The sequence below is a fragment of the Babylonia areolata genome, chromosome 27 (assembly GCF_041734735.1).
Source record: "Babylonia areolata isolate BAREFJ2019XMU chromosome 27, ASM4173473v1, whole genome shotgun sequence".
NCBI classification, from domain to species: domain Eukaryota; kingdom Metazoa; phylum Mollusca; class Gastropoda; order Neogastropoda; family Buccinidae; genus Babylonia; species Babylonia areolata.
This window is the reverse complement of record NC_134902.1, coordinates 36,671,007-36,693,631: the sequence shown is the minus strand read 5'-3', so window position 1 is coordinate 36,693,631 and position 22,625 is coordinate 36,671,007. Positions and strand designations below refer to the sequence as shown.

Here is a 22,625-nt window from a genome sequence, read left to right as displayed (position 1 = left end):
CATGTTATCAAATGACAAATCAAGATGTAATATGACAAATCCAATTAAAATATGTCTGTCTAAAACTATCCAGACCACAGAAAGTACAGAAAATAACTTTTAAGATGCTGCAGATTTGTGTAGTGATGAATAAGGAAACACACACACACATACACACACACACACAATTTCTTTTTACCCTTTTTATTGGTCACTGCCAGTTGTCTCTGGTCTTTTTACAAATAAACAAGACAGAAATTCAGAATTAGCTGGAAATGAAATGTGTCAATCCTGTTTAAAAGCTTAACTGATTAGAAATCAACTGTAAAGAAAATTCATGTTTAAACAAAGTAAAGAGGACATGTTTGTTTACAACATGAACAATGTGAGCACATTCATACATGTATACATAAAAAATGGATCTAAACATGCACACGTATGTACATGCACACATACACATGCACTCAGACATACGCACATATACAGATGCACTCACACACACACACACACACACATACTCATCCACCGACACACAAGCAGACATGCGCACACACATGCATGCACACAAACACACACCTATATGCATATGTACTCACACTCACTCACATAAAAACAAACATGTATATAAAGTAGCAAGAGCGCGCACGCACGCACACACACACACACACACACATCTCCACATTTCACACACACATACACTAAACACACATACATTCACATAATACACACACACGTACACTCAAACACACACATGCACACATGGCACGTATGCACACACACACACACACACACACACAAACATACACGCACACACAGAACCAACCTGGAGCAGACTTGTTGTTGCGGGTAGGCCCTGACGGACGAGGGGTGGTTGGAGGGGAGGGTTCCATTGACACACGGTTCAAACCTGGGCCGCCTTCACTTGTGAACCTGAACACCATGCAACTCACACGCTTGAGAAATACCACTTCTTCCACACAATACCACTTCTTCCACACAATACCACATCTTCCACACAATACCACTTCTTCCGCACAATACCTTCCACACAATACCACTTCTTCCAGACTTCTTCCACACAATACCAGTTCTTCCACACAATACCACATCTTCCACACAAGACCACATCTTCCACACAAGACCGCATCTTCCACACAAGACCGCATCTTCCACACAATACCACTTCTTCCAGACAATACCACTTCATCCAAACACTGCTACTTCTTCCAGACATTACCACTCCTTCCACACAATACCACTTTTTCCAGACACTACTACTTGTTGCAGACACTACTATTTATTCCAGACAATACCACTTCTTCCAGACAATATTACTTCTTCCAAAGAACAATACTGCTTCTTCCAAACAATACTGCTTCTTCCAAACAATACCACTTCTTCCAAAGAACAATACTATTTCTTCCAAACAATACCACTTCTTCCAAGGAAAGCTTAGCACTTTTTTGCTTGTTTGTTATTGTACTTAAAACCAAAAAAAATCATTACATTCATGGACCACAAATCCAACATTCACTCAAATATTTGAGTGGGCTTTTTATTTGCATCACCATTTTTACTCCATTATGCAGGCAGGTATACTCTTGTTTTGGGGGGGCGGTGTATACTGGGTATGTTTGTGTTTCTATAACTCACCAATCTGACAAGGACTACAGTATCTTTGGTGTGCTTATCTGATCTTCTGCACGCATATAGTGTAATGGTACCAGCACGTTGGCACATATGTTGACCTGGGTGACTGAAAACATCTCCACCTTTAACACACCAGGCACAAATACCATGGTTGAATCCAGGACCTTTGGTTTGAACGTTCAACAGTCCTTTTTTTTTTCTTTTTTTTTTTTTTGGTGGGAAAAAGGTTTTCAAGCATAAACGTATGTGTGTGTTATATTTTCATATTAATTAGAAAATGAAAATGAACACATTGTCAGCTTTCCCCACGGACAGCACATCGCTGCAGTGCAGTGCCACCATTTTTCTTTCTTTTTTTTTTTCTGCCTGCAAGTGTATGTTTTCCTACCAGAGTGGATTTTTCTACAGAATGTTGCCAGGGTCAACCGTTTTTGTTGCCATGGGTTCTTTCATGAGTGCGAAGTGCACGCTACACACGGGACTTCAGTTTATCATTTCATCTGAATGACTAGCAATCAAATGATCATTCCAGGTCTTGTGGAGGGGGGGAGAAGACACCTGTGAGTGTGGGATTCGAACCAGTACACTCAAATTCTCTCGCTTCCAAGGAGGACGCATTACCACAAGGCCACCATTCCACTTGTTCTCAACACAGCTACCACTCACTTGGCCATGGCCACAACACAGCTAATAATGGGTGGTCAGAGCGCTGGATTCTAACCCAAGTTTCCTGAGTTCGATCCCCAGTCGCACCTGGTGGGTAAAGGGTGGAGATTTTTCCAATCTCCAAGGTCAACATATGTGCAGACCTGCTAGTGCCTGAACCCCCTTCGTGTGTATACGCACACAGAAAATCAAACATGCACGTCAAAGATCCTGTAATCCATGTCAGTGATTGGTGGGTTATGGAAAAAAGAACATACCCAGCATGCACACCCCAGAATACGGAGTATGGCTGCCTACATGGCGGGGTAAATAAACAAAAACAGTCATCCACATAAAGTGTTACATGTCAGTTTGAGTGAATGTGTATGCCTGACTAAAAGACCTGACTGAATGACACAGGAAATAAATGATGAGCGCCCAATGGCATCTCTCAGTCCTGTCTACCCAGGTTAGGCAGCTTGCTCTGCAAACGACTTCATGTTTGTAAAGTGCTTGGAGCTTGGTCCCTGACCCGAGGATAGGCGCTGTATCCGTATCATCATCATCATCATCATCATCAACAGCGACCACTCACCTGTCCTGGGTCAGGGTGCCGGAATAGCCAAACAGCTGCGGGTCCAGCTCATCTCCGTACTGGGGGAAGCAGAACATGGGGTCCAAGCTGGTCCCCGTTGGCTGCAGGACTTCCGGAACGTAGGTCAAGGACAGTGGCGGGGACGGGGGCATGTAAGGGTAGGTGATCTCGCCGAAGGAAACCGTGTTGTGCGGGGCCGGGGGCAGGGAAAAACTACCGCTGGTGGAAGTGTAGGGAAAGTCGGCGGCATGGCTGCTGCCCACGTTGGCGACCAAACTGGAGTTGGTGGCGAATGCGGTGTTGTATTCAGTCATGGGCTCCCCTCCAGGCACCGCCTGCGTGGTGTTGCTGATGGTGACCATTGGCACTCGCAGTCTGCAAAAAAAAAAAAAAAAAAAAAAAATCACACCGTGAATTGTTTCACTAACGTGGACATGCTTAACGTAAAGTTAACCTCCTGAGCTCCCTAGGATGGATATTTTCCGTCTCCTTCTTGAGAGCAAAGAGTGCACCGTCTGCGTCAATGCAGGAATTTTCTTGTAGTAAAGTCATAAATCAAATTCATGTGATATTGACATAATTGGATAGTGTCTTCATTTTCCTTTCAGAAAAGTATTGGTTACATATATCCTTTCTTTCAATAGTTTGCATGCTACATTTTTTTTCATTATTACCCTCATGACCAAAAATCCCTTGGCAAATAGTTATCATTGAGCATGAAATAAGCTAGCACTGAAAGGGTTAAGTAGTAAAGTATACGGGACAAAAGTTTGCATGTCAGCAAACATTTTGTTGTTTTACTGGTAGTGTTTGCAATTGTCAGCCCTAATTTTCAACAGCATAAACATTTTGTTTTAAGAAATATTTTCAATAAAGACACAAAAAACCCACACTGATGAAAGTGTGTTTATATATGTGTGTGTGTGTGTGTGTGTGTGTGTGTGTGTGTGTGCGCGCGCGTGTGTATGTGTGTGTATGTGTGTGTAGGTGTGTGTATGTGCGTGTGTGTGCGTGTGCGTGTATGTGTGTGTGTGCATGTGCGTGTGTGTGTGTGTGTATTTGTGTGTGTGTGTGTGTGTGTGTGTGTGTGTACGAGAGTTTGTGGTGTATGTAAAAGTGTTACCATATTTCGAAGTCCATCAGCAAAATAATCTGATTAAGGCAGAAACACTAAGCAAACCTTTCTTTAAATAACGAAACAGAACAAAAGGAAGAAAAATAAACAGAATATGACAGAATATAATAGAACAGATTAGGATTCTATTTTAAATATATGTAATATAACGATATGCAATGTAATGTACAGTAAGTCCTACATGTCAATACAGTACACTACAGTGCAGTGTAGTACAGTACAGTACAGTATAGTGCAGTACAGTACAGTACAGTACAGTATAGTGCAGTGCAGTACAGTACAGTACAGTATAGTGCAGTGTAGTACAGTACAGTACAATATTTCTAAGTACAATGCAAATAAGTAAAATAAAATAAAATGAAATAATATTCATTTCAGAATCAGATCAAACAAGACTTTTTAAAAAAATTTTTAAAAAACCACACCAAATTAAAGGCTCCTGTGAGTATTCCCAGGTGTTATGTGAAAAAAGTGAACACGAGGCACGGCATTTCAAAAATTATATAAAAACTGCAAACTCATAATATTTGACACAAAAACCAAAGTGTGTGTGCAATGCAGTGCGTTGCATAGCTGTTGGTATCTTAAAACTTCACACGCACGCACGCGCACACGCGCGCGCACACACACACACACTCACACACACACATGTGTGTGCACACACACACACACTCACACACACGTGTGTGCACACACACACACACACACGCTCATACACACACACACAACAGAAAAACAGAATGTCAAGCAGAGAAAGAACAATAGGAAACGAAACATGGAAAGACAACAAGCAGTTTAAGTGAACTTGTCAATTCTTTTTGTTTTAAACACCCAAACTCTTGACAAATGTCAATGAAAAACAAAATGTTTCACACAGTGATTTCGCTGATGATAGTCAGCTGTATAATTCTAATCCTGCCAAAGATTTCAGTTCTGGACTTCAAAACATGCTGTGGTGCGTGACTGACATCAAGCTCTGGGTGACGACAAACAAATCACAGACGAACAACGAAGAAACGGAGGTACTGGTTTAATGGTTCTCAGAAACCTAAAAAAAATTACCCAGATTCTTTCTGCCTTGATCTCTCTGTCTTTATTTTTTTTTTTTTACCTCCTATCCCTCTTTTTAGAAGCAATATATATGTGTATGCAATTTTATATGTGGGTGTGTGTGTGTGTGTGTGTGTGTGTGTGTGTGTGCGTGTGTGTGTGTGTGTATGTGGGTGTGTGTGTGAGTGAATATGTATTGCAGTTAATGGTGATCAGCAAGTGTTTAGTGAGCATGGCCCATCAAAACAGAAAGTAGTGAGATGTCATCACCCTTTCCTCACATTGGCTTTCCTACTCACACTGTCCTCTTCTCTTCACTTGACAACGGGCCTATGGTCCGAAACGTCGTGGATTCAACTACCACCCAAAAGGTTTTTTTGTAAATTTAGTTTTTTGTCTTTGAAGAATCCTGCAGTCATTTTTGTCTTCTTTCCCAGATTCAGTCATGATTGGTCAGTACAAACATTGCCTTCTCTGAATCAGTGAGAAATGTGGGCATCACGTGTGACAACAAACAACAAATTATCACATAACAAAATGTCAATGAAATAACAAGTGACAAGTCTGCCAAAGTGCACACCTGGAATTACATAGAATAAGTAAGTTCTGTTCAGCTTGTCCTCACCGTTGAAGCAACCAAAACTTTTAAATCACTTCCCCCTTTTCTTTCCCGCCTTGATTACTGTTACTCATCCCTTGTCGGAACTCCCCAAATTTTGATTGATAAAATTCAGTACATTCTGAATGCTGCAGCTCACCTTGTCTTCAAGGCTTCTAAGAAAACCCACACTAAACCTCTACAAGTTAAAACTCCACTGGCTTCCTATTGCTGAGAGAATGGATTCCAAAATTTCTTGTTATGTGTTTCTGGTACATCCTGTCAGTACTTGTCTGATCTTATTCAGTCGTGTGTTCCATCCTATTCATTGCAATCATATGCTGATTCTTGTGTTCTCTGTATCCCACATTGTGAAAACAAAACACAAGGACAACATGCCTTTTAATACCTCTGTTCTGTCACCTGGAATAAACGTCCCTACCAAATTAGCCAGACTGAAACAAAATCTCAGTTCAAACCTGGCCTCAGAACACATCAGTACAAATCTGCTTTTAAAATGTCTAGGTGTTGGCATTTGGTGGTGATGGTGGTGGTGGTGGTGGGGGGGGTGTGTGTGTGTGTGTGTGTGTGTGTGTGTGTTTTCTCTGTGTGTGTGTGTGTGTGTGTGTGTGTGTGTGTGTGTTTTCTCTGTGTGTGTGTGTGTGTGTGTGTGTGTGTGCTTTGTCATTGACACATTTTTATTTGTCGTGTTCATAAGTTTTGATTGTAGGACTCCTGTGTTAAGGTGGCAGACACATTGTAAACAGCCCATCATCATCATTACTATTATATTGAATTCCTCTTTTTGTCCATGCAATATATGCAGGCATGTGCTCTGTGTGTGTGTGTGTGTGTGTGTGTGTGTGTGTGTCTGTGTGTATGAGATGGATGGTGCTGGCAGTTGGCAATGTGCTTTCCCTGGGAACAGCAGCCTGAATTTCACACAGCGGAATCTATTATCACAAAAAGTAATTCAATACATTACCATACCCAGATGTGTCTGATCTTCTTCCAGTGACATTAAATTTTGCCTTGACACGCAGTCTTTTAGTATCTGTGTAATGTTTGTGCAGTCAGACAATAAAACATCTGCACAAATTAAAATAAACCTGCACAAATACTGATCAAAGAGATTTTTTAAAATTCCCCCCAACCTATGACGATCTAGCAATACTAGAAGTTGAATCTGGAACAAAACATCTCCCCGTTTACCATTCCGTTCTAATGACTGCTTATTTCTGACCATCTTCAGAACAAGGAAGCTGCTGCAAAGGGTGAACAAGTACAATATTCTCAATCAGTTTTGGAAACAAATACCATCTTTCCTTGGTGGTGGCTTGTGCACAGTGAATCAGCCAGTGCAAAAGAGCAGACAGCAAGACAAGCACACCAACACAATGGCTGCAGGAGCAGAACAAGCGTCACATCATCTCTAGCCCCGCTTCGCTTCCCCAACCCCCTCCCACCTGCCCTCACCCCTTTGGATCAAACAACACACAGCAAAACGGCTGCCAGTGGCAGACTAAGCTTCACAGTAAACTCCTGTGTCCAGAATGAGGATAGCCACCCCACCACTCCCCATGGACTGAATGACAAATACATAGCAAAATGGCTACTCAGCATCACACTATCCTCCTATACCGAAAATGAAGACAACCACACATGCCCCCCCCCCCCATCCTGTGAATCAAACAACCAACACACAGCAAAATGGCTGCCAGTGCAGAATCAGCATCACAGCATCCTCCTGTACCGAGAATGAAGATAACCACACACGCCACACCCCCACCCCCAACACCCCACCCTCCCCCCATCCCGTGGATCGAACAACCCAACACACAGCAAAACGGCTGCCAGTGCAGTAAATAAGCATCACACTCATCATCTCTGCTACCCTGTCCGTGGAGAAGCAGGAAGCTTGGAAGTCGTAGTGGCCGCAGAGAGAGGGGGGAGAGTGGTGCCCACGGATGAGGATTTGACAGTCGACATACTGTTGTCAACCATGGAACAGCGAATCACAGCAGATTAGTCATAAACGTGGCCTCCTTTCTTTCAACAATGGATTTTTTGTTTTTTTCAAATTTATGGTAAGATGTTTTCTTCCTGTTGTTTTTTGGGGGAACTGTTCTGTACTGTATGTTTGTGTTGTAGTGTATTGCACTGTACTGTACTGTCCACTTGTGTATTTCTGAAGTGCACAGTACCCTGCAAACTGTACCACACAGTATTTCTCCTTCTTTCACAAATCTGAAAACACCCTCACTGCTCACCCCAGGGGTACAGATCAACACTTCTAAACACAGCGCCACCCATCAACCCCTCACCCCCTCTCCCACAAGGCCCCCTACCTCACCACCACACCTGGATACCTTTTCAACCCCTCCCTGCTTCAGACCCTTCACCCTTCATCGGACTTTCCCAAAGCCCTCCCCCTTGTCCCCCCATCCTGACCCCCTTCCTCCACCCCCCACCCCCCTTTCCGACTCTCTCCCCCTACTCTCCCTCTGCCCACCTTTACCCATCACCACCCCAACCCCCCACATATTCCTTCCCCCTCCTAAATCTCTCTCTCCACAGGCCCTTCCCCCTGCTTCACCCCCCCCTCCCTTCACCCCCTAGCCCTACTTCCCCTGCCCACCCCCTCACCCTTCCAGCACACCCCCATCCACTGTAAGGGGTATGACAGTCAGCCGTACATGTCTGACTATGACCATCAGAACAGCAGAGGATGCAACTGCTATCCCCAGCCATCAAGGCTACAGTTTGATTATGGTGGAGAGTGTCTCACTCAAGTTACATCTCCACCGTCTCTGCCAAGAGGGTTTCAGGACAGTCTGCTTTGGGGTGGTCCCCAAAGGCCAGTTAGCCTCCAAGGCTGCAGCGCTATGAGCCAGTGCAATCTTGCCTCCTAGTTTGAAGGTAATGTCACACCCCTACCTACAAAACAACCAACCAACCAACCAACCACACCACCACCACCACCTCCATACCCTCACCGTTTCTCCTCCTCCTCCAACAGGACCTTGAGGGACTCGATCTCCGCCTTGAGGGGCACGTACTGCTCGCGGGCGGAGGTCACCTCCTTCATCTTCACCACCAGCATCCCCTGCACCTCGCGCAGCTTCTGCTCCAAGGCTCGAGCCCCGTCCGCCGCTCGGTTCCTCTCTGTGGCAACCGCTGCCTCCAGTGTCACTCGCTGGTGCTCCAGGTTGGCCACCTGGTGGGGAGGGGGTGGAAGTGAATTGTGGTCGTTTACATCATCAGTTTCAATTTCTTAAGGAGGCATCGATGTGTTTGGACAAATATATACGTTATACCTCATCTGCTAGGCAGATGTTACACCTCATCTGCTAGATAGATGGCAGACCAGCAGCATGACCCAATACTCTTAATCAGTCTTATATATACTTTTGTACCATCTAAGAGGATTTCTTCCGCAGAATTTTGCCAAAGGACATCACTTTTGTTGCCATGGGTTCTTTTTCAGTATGCTAAGGGCTTGCTGCACGTGGGACCTCAGTTAATCGTCTCATCCAAATGACTAAATGCTCATTTTGGTTTTCCAGTCAAACTTAGGGAAAAGGGTGAGACCTGGATTTGAAGCCAGACCTTCATGGACACTGTGTTGGTAGATAAGAGTCAAATCCTAAGGGTAATATTCAGTGTGCACATACATATTATTGTACTTAGGTGTAGAGATTGTGGAGAGGGAGGGGATTGAGTGAGTAAAGGAGACACACACAGAGAGTGAGAGGGTGTGTGTGTGTGTATGTATACCATGCTTCTCTTTCAGGGAGTATGATTTTGTGTGAAGCCATCATGTATGTGTAATATATGTTGCATGATCTTGTAAGTGTTTGAACATGCCATTGGGAAGAAGACAGATTAAAAACATAAGGAAAAAAAGAAAGAAAAGACAACAGAAAGGAGAAAAATTATGATGGAAGGAACATAAAAAAAGACCAAAAGATTAAAAAAAGACACAAAAAAAAAAAAAAAAAAAAAACCTTCCAGGGATGCTGAAACTATCCTGCTCATTTGCAGAACTTTTAGGCATCCACTGATTTCTCCTAAAAAAAAAAAAATAATAAAATAAAAAAAGATAAGAGTCCTAACCATTCTGCCAATGAGGAGGAGGAGGAGGAAGAGGAAGAGGAGGAGAAAACAATCATGTAGACCACCTGGGTAAAAAAGGAGGGGGGGAGGTGGTGAAGAGAAGGGTGGAAGTTAATTGTGGTGGTCAATTAATAATGATCACGATAATGATAATGATAATGATAACAAGGAGGAGGTTAACAATAATCATGTTGGACAGCTGTTTGTAAGGGGAGAGGGGGTTGGATTTGATTGTAATAATTTACTTATGATCAGGAGGAGGAGGAGAAGAAGAAAGATGAGGATAATAATAATAATAATAATAATAATAATAATAATAATAATCATGCTGGCCAATTGGTTTTAAGAGGGGGTGGGGGTGGGGGTGGGGTTAAAGTTGATTGTGGTAATCTGATAATGATCATGATCAGGAGGAGAAGAAGGAGGATGAGGAGGAGTATGGGGAGTCTGTATTATGCTCCCTGCTTGGATGAACATATCTACCATGTCAAATTCAAATGCACCACTTTGACATCGTACAGAATGTGACATCAAATACATTAATCATCATCATCATCATCAGTATTATCATTATTATTACTGTTGTTATTATCATGACTGGTTATGATTATGATTAAAAAAAAAGATGAAATGAAAACAAAATGAATTAATAATAATAACAAATTATTATCATCATTGTTATTATTACTATAATAATAATTTTTTTTCCCAATTTCCAGGATGACTAGTTATCTGATCACCTAGTCTTTGCACACACACACACACACACACACACACACACACACACACACACACACACACACACAAACCCATCCACAAATCAACAGACACGGTCGTAGTGGTCCATACCCACCTGCCCTTCCAGGGTTCGTATCCGGGCCTGCAGTTCCCCGACACTGTCTCCCAGCTGAGCTTTCTCTGCCTCCAGCTTCTCTATCAACTTAACGTAGTTGTCTAGCTGAGACTTCAAAGCTGTCAGCTGTCAGAAAGAAACAGGACCAGGCAGAGCATCGATAGTTATATAGATAGTTATAATAATAATCATTATAATGATAACAACAACAATGTCTAACAATAACAGGAATGATGAGAAGAAGAAAAATCAAAAATGCTTTTCCAAAGTACTTACCCTACTGCTGGTCATTCGGATGAGACAATATACTTTAGTCCTGTGTCAATCATGCATTTAATGCATGTAAAAGAACCAACAGCAACAAAAGGGTTGTCCCTGGCAAAATTCCATAAAAAAATACAGTTGGATAAGAATACAAATACACTTGCAGATAGAGAAAACACACAAACCCACACATCAAAACACACTCACAAACACATCAACACACATACACACTCAAACATACACATGTTAACACACACACGCACTCACACACTCATAAACACACACTCACACCCACACAAACATCAACACACACACACACACATCAACAAACACACATTTCAACCACACACACAAAAAAAACCCACATTCTGGGTGTCCATCTAACAAACGAGAAGAAGAAGAAAAAAAAAGAAGAAACCCACATTCTTATTATACTGCTCATCGGATTCCACTTGGTATTTCTTCAGCTCAGCCTCGGCAGCGTCCCGCACTTGCTTCAACATCTCCGACACGGAGATGTCAGCCTTGCTGAGGTCACGGATCTTGGCCTCCAGGCTGAGGATGGTGGCGGCCGACACGTCGATGCGAGAGGTCAGCTCTCCCACCCTCTGGGCACTGACCTTCTCGTTGAAGCTGGACTTCTCCATCAGCTGCTGGATCCTGGTCTCTGCCTCCTGCCGCGCCACTTGCTCGTGCTCGTACCTGTGGTGAGGAGTGATCCGGATGACTGCAGCTTCAGCTTCAGTTTCTCAAGGAGACGACACTCAATGTTTGGTTAAATCCATATATACACGTCATACACATCACTCCTTGGCAGATGCCTGACCAGCGGCGTAACACAAGGCGTTAGTTTATTTATATATTTATTAAGATGTCTTGCTATAGTGCATATTCTTGAAGTTAGGCCTTGAGTGCATGCTCAGTGGAGTGATGGCCTAGAGGTAATGCGTACACCTAGGAAGCAAGAGAATCTGAGCGCACTGGTTCCAATCACAGCTCAGCCGCCGATATTTTCTCCCCCTCCACTAGACCTTGAGTGGTGGTCTGGATGCTAGTCATTTGGATGAGACGATAAACCGAGGTCCTGTGTGCAGCATGCACTTAGCACACGTAAAAGAACCCACGGCAACAAAAGGGTTGTTCCTGGCAAAATTCTGTTGAAAAATCCACTTCGATAGGAAGGAAAAACAAACAAAACAGGAAAACAAACAAAACAGGAAAAAATATATATAAAATGGGTGGCGCTGTAGTGTAGCGACACACTCTCCCTGGGGAGAGCAGCCCGAATTTCACACAGAGAAATCTGTTGTGATAAAAAGAAATACAAATACAAATATGTATTTGGGTAGCTATCAAGAGTTGGATTTCTTCTAAACAATTTTGCCAGAGGACAACACTTAGGCTGCCACGGGTTCTTTTTCAGAGTTTAAAGTGTGTACTGCACACATTTCAGTGTTTAAAGCGTGTACTGCACACATTTCAGTGTTTAAAGCATGTACTGCACACATTTCAGTGTTTAAAGCATGTACTGCACACATTTCAGTGTTTAAAGCGTGTACTGCACACATTTCAGTGTTTAAAGCGTGTACTGCACAAAGGACCTTAGTTTATCATCTCATCCAAATGACTAGACACTCACTTTTATTTTCCAGTCGAACTTAAGAGAAAAGCAGAGACCAGGGATTAGAACCCAGACCTTCTCGGACACTGCACTAGCAAATAAGTGTCTTAACCATTCTGCCACGTTTTCCTAATTATCGTCATCTAAGTGTAAGAAGTCTTTTTCATGTTTTGAACTGAATGAAACCCACCCGCCAAAAAATATCATCTCCACAGTTCTTCTTGATGTTTTTTTACTTTAATATGTGGTTCACTTATATGATCGCTTCTTACTTTGAATGGTATCAAAAGTCTGTTGAACTAGTTTGCACTCTTGCTGCACCAAACAGGGATGAAAAGTAAAAAAAAAATATGTGTACAAATACACAGCACATACAGACACACACATCCGCAAAACACTCACCCACACAAACACATATATGCACAAGCTCATACGTTTTCCACACACACATACACACACATTCATATATACATACACACACACAGACACACACCAGCACGCACACACACATGCACACACCTGTGCTTCAGGGCTTCCAGTTCCCTAGCCATGTTAGTATTGCTTCTCTGCAGCTGCTCCATGTCGCCTCGAGGTTGGGTGGCAGCAATTTTCAGTTCCTGAATCTCTGCTTCCAAGCCGCCGATACGACGCTGGAACATGTTGATCTCATCCTGCAGTTTGCTGCATTTATCCATCTCCACGTTCAGCCTGCAGCAATGACAGAACAGCACAGCTCTCTAGATAACACATCACGGATAAGATCTAAATGCTACACGAATTCACAGTTAATCTTACGATGTAAATGACAAAAAGTCATTGTTCAATAATGAAAGGAAATTTTACCATGACACCCCCCCTTAGAAAATTTTTCTAATTAATGGAATAAAAATACAAAATATGTGTATCTGGAACTTCTATATCCTACAGCCACAAACACATCCACATAAAACAACAACAACAATGAAACAGTGACAGAGAGAATGCACACTCAACCAAGTAAGCAATGTTTACATACTTTATCTTCCTGCCGACACTATTTTTATTCATGACATTACTAACAATTCAAATACTTCTCACATTTTTGTTATCCTGCTTTTCTTTGATTTAAAAAAAATCAGTAGCACACTTATCATTATTCATTTAATTGCTATAAATCAAAATGTCAATCGGATTTGTCAGTGTGTACACTGGATCTCATTTCGTTCTACATGCCAAATCAGTAAAATATACTAAAGCTATCCCACTATCAAATTCATGTGGCAGGCAAGTCAGTTATTTGTCCATTTCACAGAACATCTCATGAGCTGCATGACAAAAATCTTCAGAACAAAGAAACAATGATGGATAAATTTACACCTGCATGAATATTCCCAGTAGAGTTGTAACATGACAAGTACAAACCAAGGACCACACACACACACACACACACACACACAAGAAAACACACACACACACACACACACACACACACACACACACACACACACAATTACCTGTCTTGGAGCTCAGAAGAACACTGCACTTGTTTGTTTGCCTGTACTTGAATTGTTGTTCTCTCATGGTTACATAGCTCCAGTTCTTTTCTGAAGATTATCACAATACAGCTTGATCACTTTTCATACTTACAATTTTTACAAATATATGAAAAAATTGCAAGTGACTGGATCCTATAATAAAAAACAAACAAACAAACAAACCTGCAACATACTCTGATACTGGTTTTTAGCAAACTATGCCATCAGCTTTAATCTTAATGCATCCTCACAACATTCCTGTGACAAATAAAATATCAAATATTGACCAGCTGCTGTGGTGAAGTGGTTAGCGTCGCGGACCGATGGCTGGAAGGACGCGGGTTCAAATCCCAGTGGAGGTGGGTTTTTCAGCCCACGGCCGGCTCCTACCCAGAGATGAGAGTGCTATGGGCTTAAATGGGGAGACTGGGTCTAATTACCTGACCAACACTGCAAGTGTCTGTATCTCTCGGGCCTGGTTGACACTGGGATATCATTATGAAAGGAAGCGTAGAGTACAGCCTTGTCTCAAAGTCCCAAACCAAAATGGACCTCCATAGCAACATCATCATCATCGTCCTCCTCCTTCTTCATCATTACCAATATAAACAAAAATGTCCCAGAGTCTGTGGCCTTTCATGCCCTGCTGTCATGGTGACCTCAGTTTTGATACCCCTCTACTTCCATGCTTGGGGTGAGTCCTGTCAATGCCTTCAGTGTCGGCAGATTCATGGGGGGCTGTTGTTGGAGGGATTTGGCAGTGGTCTCCACTCCGGGGGAGATGCTTACTCAGTCTGGCTCCATGACTAAGCCATTATTGTCGTTAGTAGGGGGCTTTGTAGGTGGTGTTCTAAATACATCAAATCAGAACAGGCACCACTGAACACCACCGAAGTGACTCAGCAGCAGCACAGGGTCTCCTCTGGTGTGTGGCCTCCTGGCTACCTAACATCGATGGTTCCCTGCGGACTGCTGACGCTGATAGTGTGACAGACGAACCCAGGCGTGGCTGTGTTTGGAGGACTCGGAATGAGCAGCATGGAAGCAATGCCACTGAAACGGGGCAGATGACAGGGCAGCAAAAGAAAAAAAAAATTCAAATATCGGATATTTGGACCAATATCGATGGGAGCTGATCCTTATGCACCGCACCACATCTGCTCCATCACAAGACCAAAATTCACAAACACACACAAATAATGAACACATGTAAGAAATATAAATGATGTCTGGCCTGTACAGATTATGCCTTGAGAACCTTGCTTCATTTATGCTAGTTTGAGCATGTTTTTTATGTAACATGTACCAACTTAATCTTGCATGATTCACATTGTATTTCTGTGTTGTATTTCTTGAAACACTTTTTTTTTTTTTTTTTTTTTTTGGATGATTTAACTGAATTCCTGGTATTTCCAAATGTCACTAAGAATATTCGTATCCAACTCTGTCTACATTTTTTTTTTAACTGCCATGAAATTGTAGCAGAAACTGATTAATATATTATGCAGTTTCAGTTTCAGTTTCTCAAGGAGGTGTCACTGCATTTGGACAAATCCACATACGCTACTCCACAACTACTACGCAAATGCCTGACCAGCAGCAAAACCCAATGGGCTTACACCTTGAGTGCACACATATAATGTTTGTGTACCTGTCAGAGTGGATTTCTTCTGCAGAATTTTGCCAGAGGACAACACATCCATGTGACCTGGGTTCTTTTTCAGTGGGCCAAGTGCATTCTGCACACGGAACCTTGGTTTATCGTCTCATCTGAATGACTAGATGCTCAGCTTGATTTCCAGTAAACTTGAGAGAAAGGACAAGAGCGGGATTTGAACCCAGACCCTTACGGACACTATATTGGCATATAAGTGCCTTAACCATTCTGCCACCTTCCTCCTTATTATGCAGCTTTTTAAAATATGCAAGGAAGGGGCAGAATGGTTAAACTGCAAACAAACACATACACATGCATGTACATTGCACAAAAGTGCCCCCCCACAAATAAAAAGTGCCCCCCCACACACAACTCACACACAAAAACACACAGTTACCTCAGTTTCTCCAACTCCTGCTCATACATGTTCTTCAAGTTCTGGATCTCCATCTCCATGGCTTTGGTGGACTTGATAATGGCCGAGGAGTCCACCTGATTGTTCTTCTCAGCCAGCAGACGTACACGGTGCACATAGGACGCGAAACGGTCGTTGAGCTGCTGCAGCTCCAGCTTCTCCTGGGTTCTGGAGAGTGTTGCCATGTTGTTAACTGTGGAGTAGACCTCCATCCTTGGGAAATTACTCATGACGATTGCTGACACTGCTTCTCGAACTGACACGTATTCATAAACACCTCCGTCAGTTTTCTCTTTTCGCTGTTGGTAGTTGTTGACGTCACTGCTGTTGTTATTATTATTGTTGTTGTTGTTGTTGAACTAACTGATTATGTCACTTGTTGAATTTACATGAATAAGCTCTCTGACACACACTTGTTTTTCTTTAATAAATGTCCTTTTTTGTTTCTTTAATTAATACTGACTAGAAAATTTTCATTCAGTGCTTATTATTCCATGGGACTTGAACTTATGTTTGTATGGCACTACTGTTGTTGTAAACTCATCTGAAGGCAGTTGGAAGGGTAGTTTACCTCTCCATATTTTATACAATGAAACCGCAGTTTACATGAAGAGAACTATAATAATGGAATCTGGGTTCAGATCTCAACCCTAAACATGCAATGTTCTACTTCAGTAGGTCTGGATTCTTTGGCTGCACATGGAACTTTCTGCAACAACAAAAACAACCAAAAAATGTGGATGTTAAATGAGATGACAATTAATATGAATAAGCAACCATACAACTATTTTTTATGGTACATCATCAGCATACCACACTCTCACACACACTGCTCCTCCCTGTGCATGCTGATCTTCTACAGGGTGAAAATGCTCCCACATTCACAATACCTTAATTAAAATCATTTACACTGTCAGCATGAGACACAATTATAATTTGACAATGGATTTACTTACAATGGGATCACTATGCCCGTTGCAAAATATGTCAACCAATGGTAACATAAATGTGCACATATAAGCTTAATATACTCTGTGTTACGGTAACACAGATGTGCATGATGAAAACCCAACACATTTTTTACAATGCTGGGTAGATGCTGGGTGACCAAAAATTAACTGATAATGGATATCAGGTTCACTACATATGTACGTCCAGCATTGATCCAGCTCCTGATCTAACAGATCTAAACCAGAAACGGACACCAGGTTTGAAAACAGAAATCGCAATCCAATCATGTCTGTCGGCCATTGACTAACAGAAGATATATACACTGTGCCGGAGCCAAGGTGATTTGATGTTCTCCAAATAAATTGTGCGCGCCCGGTTTTCCACACCGCAAACAAAAATGTTATTTTCAAACGTCCTTTTTCCTTTGTATGCTTATACATTCTAGAATGAGCATTAAAACAAATTGTATCTTACATTCGATCTGTAGCAACGATCTGTAGGCGCCCACGCACTAACTTCTCAGTTTCCTTTTTGAGTTTTTCCACCAGATCTACCGTTTATCTTCTCTTTCAAAAATATGTTTATCTTTCGATCATGACTGTTTGCCCAGAAATAAACAGATAAATAAAAACTGATAACATGAGCCGGAACGGAAAATGGGGTGTGTCGGGTGGGGGGAGAGGGGGCCGACGGGGGTAACGATACTTTTATGTATCAAATCATGTATTTTTGCTCACCACTTGAAATGAGTAAGTGTATACGCAAGTGTGTGTCTTGGTCAGTTCGTCATTAGGGCACAACATCAGCAGAAGACAATTAGCCCCAGTGCCGGGTAAACGGAGCCCAACTTCCGGCAAATTTGGATCTGGATCTGGATTTGTACGTCACAGTTGCATGAGCCAATATTGGCTATCCGTCGTCGCAACGGAAAACTGGGGGCGCGCTTGAGAGACACACAAAATTAAAATAATTCTGTACAAAGACTATCCCTTGATATCCTAATTGCCGTGGAATGGAGTGGAATGGAGGGGGGACGGATCGGGGGGGCGGAGGGGGGTGGAGGTGGACACTATTCAGGTGCGTTTGAGTGGAAAGGCCTTGTTTTAGCATCCTAAATTATTGTATCTATTTTACCGTCCGGTTGTGCATGTATGAAACGATATTACCATTAGTAGATGTTGTAACCCATTTGAGTGGATTTTGACTCGTGTTTTGTACATCATTTATTTTACTCAGTTTTGAAGCCCATTCAGTCACTAAACTAACGTGCCACTCTCTTGCTCAGTTTCTCCGACTTTTGTCCCACAAACCATGGAAATGTAATCAACACGTGCAATAATTTAGGATGCTAAAATATGACATTACCCCGCTTACGACACTTCTTCCTACCCTTCCTTCTTCCATTCCATCCCCGGCAGAACTTGAGAAACAAAACTGAAATGAAAACAGTGGTTGAGTCAATGGCATCTCCTGGGCTGGCGTGCTCATACATATTGCATCGTCAGAAACAGCTTTTTTGCGGGCATTCAGAAAAAGAGCCATTTTTCTTTAAACGTGACGCGTCGAGGGTGTTAATTTATGATACCGTACACGGTCACTGAGACACAGTTCCTGTCATTTTTTTTTTCTTTAAGCTGGTGTCGTCAAAGTGCTGAGCTCGGCTTGTAAACGTTGATCGCGGTTATCGTTCTTCTCTGCCAACTGAATTATTTATCACTGACAAAGAAACGGTATTGTGGCTATACCATTCATGATAAAACGATACAACTACTAATTAATATTGATGCTGCATGATCAACAATGCCGCCCGAAAAAATTGTCAAATCCGCGGTTCCGGCTTACGATGATTTCCTCATAAGTGCGGACATTGCAGATCATCCTTTTTCTCAGTTCATGTTATCGGGAAGTTGGGGGGGGGGGGGGGGGGTACAGGGCGGGAGCTGGACACTAGGGACGGGGGGTGGGGGGTGGGGGCAGAGGGCGGAGGGGTAAAAAGAAGCGAGAAAGCCGGGAAACAAAAGCCCCTCATTGTCTGCTGTGCACGGATGCAATTTCAAGGGGAGTCACTGAGGCCGGCTCTTCGGACCATCGCAGGCCGAAACATTAATTCACTGAGTCCCAAAGATATGAAGAAGTTCCAGACCGTACAACCAAGCCTCTCAGTTTAAAACATCTTCTGTTAGAGCAGGTCTGCATATCAGAGCCAGTCTGATGCTATATATTGCTATATATTGAGCCTTTTATACCACTGACACACACAGGCACGTACACAGACAGACGGACACACACACACACACACACACACACGACGTCTCTTGATCTTTCTCTCCCTTAACTCTATGAAGAGTCACGGGGACGTGGGACGCTGCAGTTAGAAACTGTCACCAGATTTCTCCAGTTCAGTTTTTCTGTCCATTCTGCAATGTTGTCAGCTCCAGCTTCCATTTTTCTTGTCTTTCCCTTCGCCGCCCTCCCCGGCTCAACAATTCTTTGGAAAACTGTTTTAACAAGGCCTTTGGGTCTTATTTTGTTACGTGGTCATACCAACGTTGTATATAGCTAGCTTCTGTCCGACAATGAACAGTTACGAGTACGTGGTCACGGTGGATTGGTGCCATCAACTTTTCATGTAGTCTACCAGAACCTGATTTTCATGCCATATCTTGTCAGTCGACATCGCATCCAGTCTTTTAACAAGCTTCAGTGGTGAGACAGCCGGTGAACAGAGGGTAGCCTTGACGAATTTCAATCGAAGTATGGAACTAGTCTCCACTGATTAGCACCTTGTGTGAGCACGACACCGGGTGCACTGGAGTACAGTTGCTTAGACACACGCATACACAGCAACATACCCAATCATCCACACGAGCATGCGCGCGCGCGCGCACGCACACACACACACACACACACACACACACGCAACCTCCGCCGGCAGCCCCCGCACCCATCCCCCCTCCCACGCACCCCACACACACGCACCTCCCCCCCCCAATCCCCCACACACGCTCTCCCTGACCCACCACCCCCCGCACCACACCCCCTCCCCCCAGACACACACTCACACATACACACATACAAAGATCCCTGTTGATAATTAATATTCATAATTTAAAAATTAACACATATCTAGATCTATGTTTTGTGCGGCTATTTCTTTCAGCATGTGAAGCGGCTCCACCGACACTGAAAAAAGATCAGACAGTCAAGCGCATTTTTTGTGTGATTAACTGTGTGCGTTTACATCACGCATTCTCATGACCACGGCGCTCAAATGTTCCCCTTCTCGGGAATCGAAAAATAGTTTCCCAGTCCCTGCCCGAACACCTGTATATCCGTGATTCCAGTTAATTTTGTTGAAAGTGTCTTTCACTCACACTGTCACAGCAAATGGCTCCTCTTTGTGAAAGAACAACCTCACCTATGAATCATATTATTCAACAACACCAAGGCTGCTTTTTACGAACTTAGCTTTCATTTGTATGAATGATTCCCTCTGCCCCGCGCAGAAGCCATCCATTATTCTCCAACGTTTCATTCAGTTAATATTCTTGCTGTGTGTAAACTATTGAGGTGTTCTGTGAATAAATCCTATAGCCGTATTTACATGCGCATATTATAGCTGTGAAGCACAATGATGTCCAGTAAGATGTAAAGAACACCGACTGAAAATGTTGTTGTGGTTTTTTTCAATAGCAAACATGACTTTCTTTCTCATGTATCATTGGAGCTGATCACATGGAAACAAACAATGGCCAGGTGTGCTCTTCAATGTTGGGTTATTTAATAAGCTTTTGTACACTTCACAACAACAGCAGTGCTTCAACACTGGTCACTAACCAGCAAACAATAAAGCCAGTGACGTCACATTGCCCATAATTCCTGTTTCAATATTTCCTAAACCCACCCCCTCATTTAATACAGTTCCAGCCTTTCAGCACTCTACCACCAGCTTTGGAACTACCCACGGTCTCCAGAGAAATGAATTACTTATCATCTTTTCGTGAGGTGTGTTAGCTGTGACCTGAACCACAACTACATTTGGTGTTGCAGCAATCAGCTTCCTGTTGGAGGGAGAACCAAACCCAGATGGCCAACAAGCAGACAAATCTTTTGGCTTTTGTTTCAGTTTCAGTTTCTCAAGGAAGCATTTCAGTATCCAGGAGGCAGAGAAGAAAATATCTGCCTCGCTACCGGCCTGTACTCCACCAATAACAGAGCATAAGCAGAAGCCTTGAAAACAGCAGCAGCCCACATCGAGGCCAGTCCCTACGCCAGCCACAGCGTTGTCTTCCTGACCGACGCCCTGTCCATCTTGCAGGCCCTTTGGTCCAACAGAGATCCAGAACTCAACGATCTGTCCTCCTCTCTCGCCTCCCTCTGCACAAGTCACACAGTCACCCTGCAGTGGATTCCCTCCCACTGCAACATGCTTGGCAACGAGACTGCTGACTCCCTGGCAAAGGAAGACACTATGAAAGAGCAAATGGACAGGTCTACCAGCTACTCTGAATCCAGGACCATCATCAAGCCAAGCTGCAGAACAAGTGGAAGCAGCAGCATCCACGCCACAACAGAGCAGACCCGTACTACCTGCTGACTCGTCGAGAGCAGGTAGCCATTTTCAGACTCAGGACAGGCCACAACCGCCTGAAACACCACCTATACACGAAACTCCGTATCGGCGACACAAATGCAGCACTGCCCCTGCAGAACAGGCAGCCAGACAACAGAACATCTGCTGCAGTCCTGCCCGCTCCACCAAGCGCTCCGAGAGAAAACCGGCCCGACCCAATCCCAGCGGCCCGGAAGCTCTACAGAGGACTGGAGGACCTGTGACGTACTGCCGCCTTCGTCACGGAGACAGGGGAATTCATCTGATAAATGACGAACGAGACAACAAGGAAGCAGGTGGGAGCATCCATATGGTATATGGATATAATATATCATATGCTACACCGTATCTATTAGGCAGATTCCTGACCAGCAGCACAACCCAGTGCGCTTTGTCAGGCTTTGAGCACATGCATATATATTTGTGTACCTGCCAGAGTGCATTTCCTCATCAGAATTTTGCCAGAGGACAACACTTATGTTACCATGGGTTTGTTTTTTTCAGTGCACCAAGTGTGTGCTGCTCGCAGGACCTCGGTTTACTGTCTCATCCGAAAGACAAGATACTCAGTTCGATTGTCCAGTCAAACTTGGAAGAAAGGGCAAGGCTAGGAATCAAACCAAGATCCCCATGGACACTGTACTAACAAATTAGTGTCTTAGCCATTCTGTTACATTCCTTTCCAAATTTCCTTTTTTTTTCTTCTTTTTTTTGTTGTTGTTGCGATCATGAACAATTCTAAAGACTGTGATTATAGTTCCTACATGGTGTCTTTTGTGCATTGTGTGAAATGATGATTGATTAGCTGCTGTAAGTTTTCATTGGTCAATGATTTTGCTGTTCGAGGAAGACTGATTACAGAGTTGCAGTATTTTTGTATACAAGCACGCGCATGAATGCACGTGTGTGTGTGTGTGTGTGTGTGTGTGTGTGTGTGTGTGTGTGTGTGTGTGTGTGCATTGAGAGTCTC

At 43.2% G+C, this 22,625-nt stretch overlaps 1 protein-coding gene across 5 annotated transcripts in view; it reads right to left on the bottom strand.

Moving 5' to 3' along the window:
• LOC143300933 (uncharacterized) overlaps positions 1-22,625 on the bottom strand; it is a 76,726-nt gene that overhangs the window by 48,042 nt on the left and 6,059 nt on the right. For all 5 annotated transcript variants that reach the window (XM_076614871.1, XM_076614872.1, XM_076614873.1 and 2 more), the window contains exons 2-9: positions 16,075-16,801; positions 14,000-14,089; positions 13,026-13,214; positions 11,308-11,587; positions 10,622-10,747; positions 8,649-8,869; positions 2,870-3,244; positions 803-909 (exon numbers count right to left, since the gene is read on the bottom strand). In XM_076614871.1, the coding sequence (XP_076470986.1) occupies positions 803-909; positions 2,870-3,244; positions 8,649-8,869; positions 10,622-10,747; positions 11,308-11,587; positions 13,026-13,214; positions 14,000-14,089; positions 16,075-16,322 (1,636 nt within the window). In that variant the 5' untranslated portion in view covers positions 16,323-16,801. The remainder of the gene's footprint in view (positions 1-802; positions 910-2,869; positions 3,245-8,648; positions 8,870-10,621; positions 10,748-11,307; positions 11,588-13,025; positions 13,215-13,999; positions 14,090-16,074; positions 16,802-22,625) is intronic.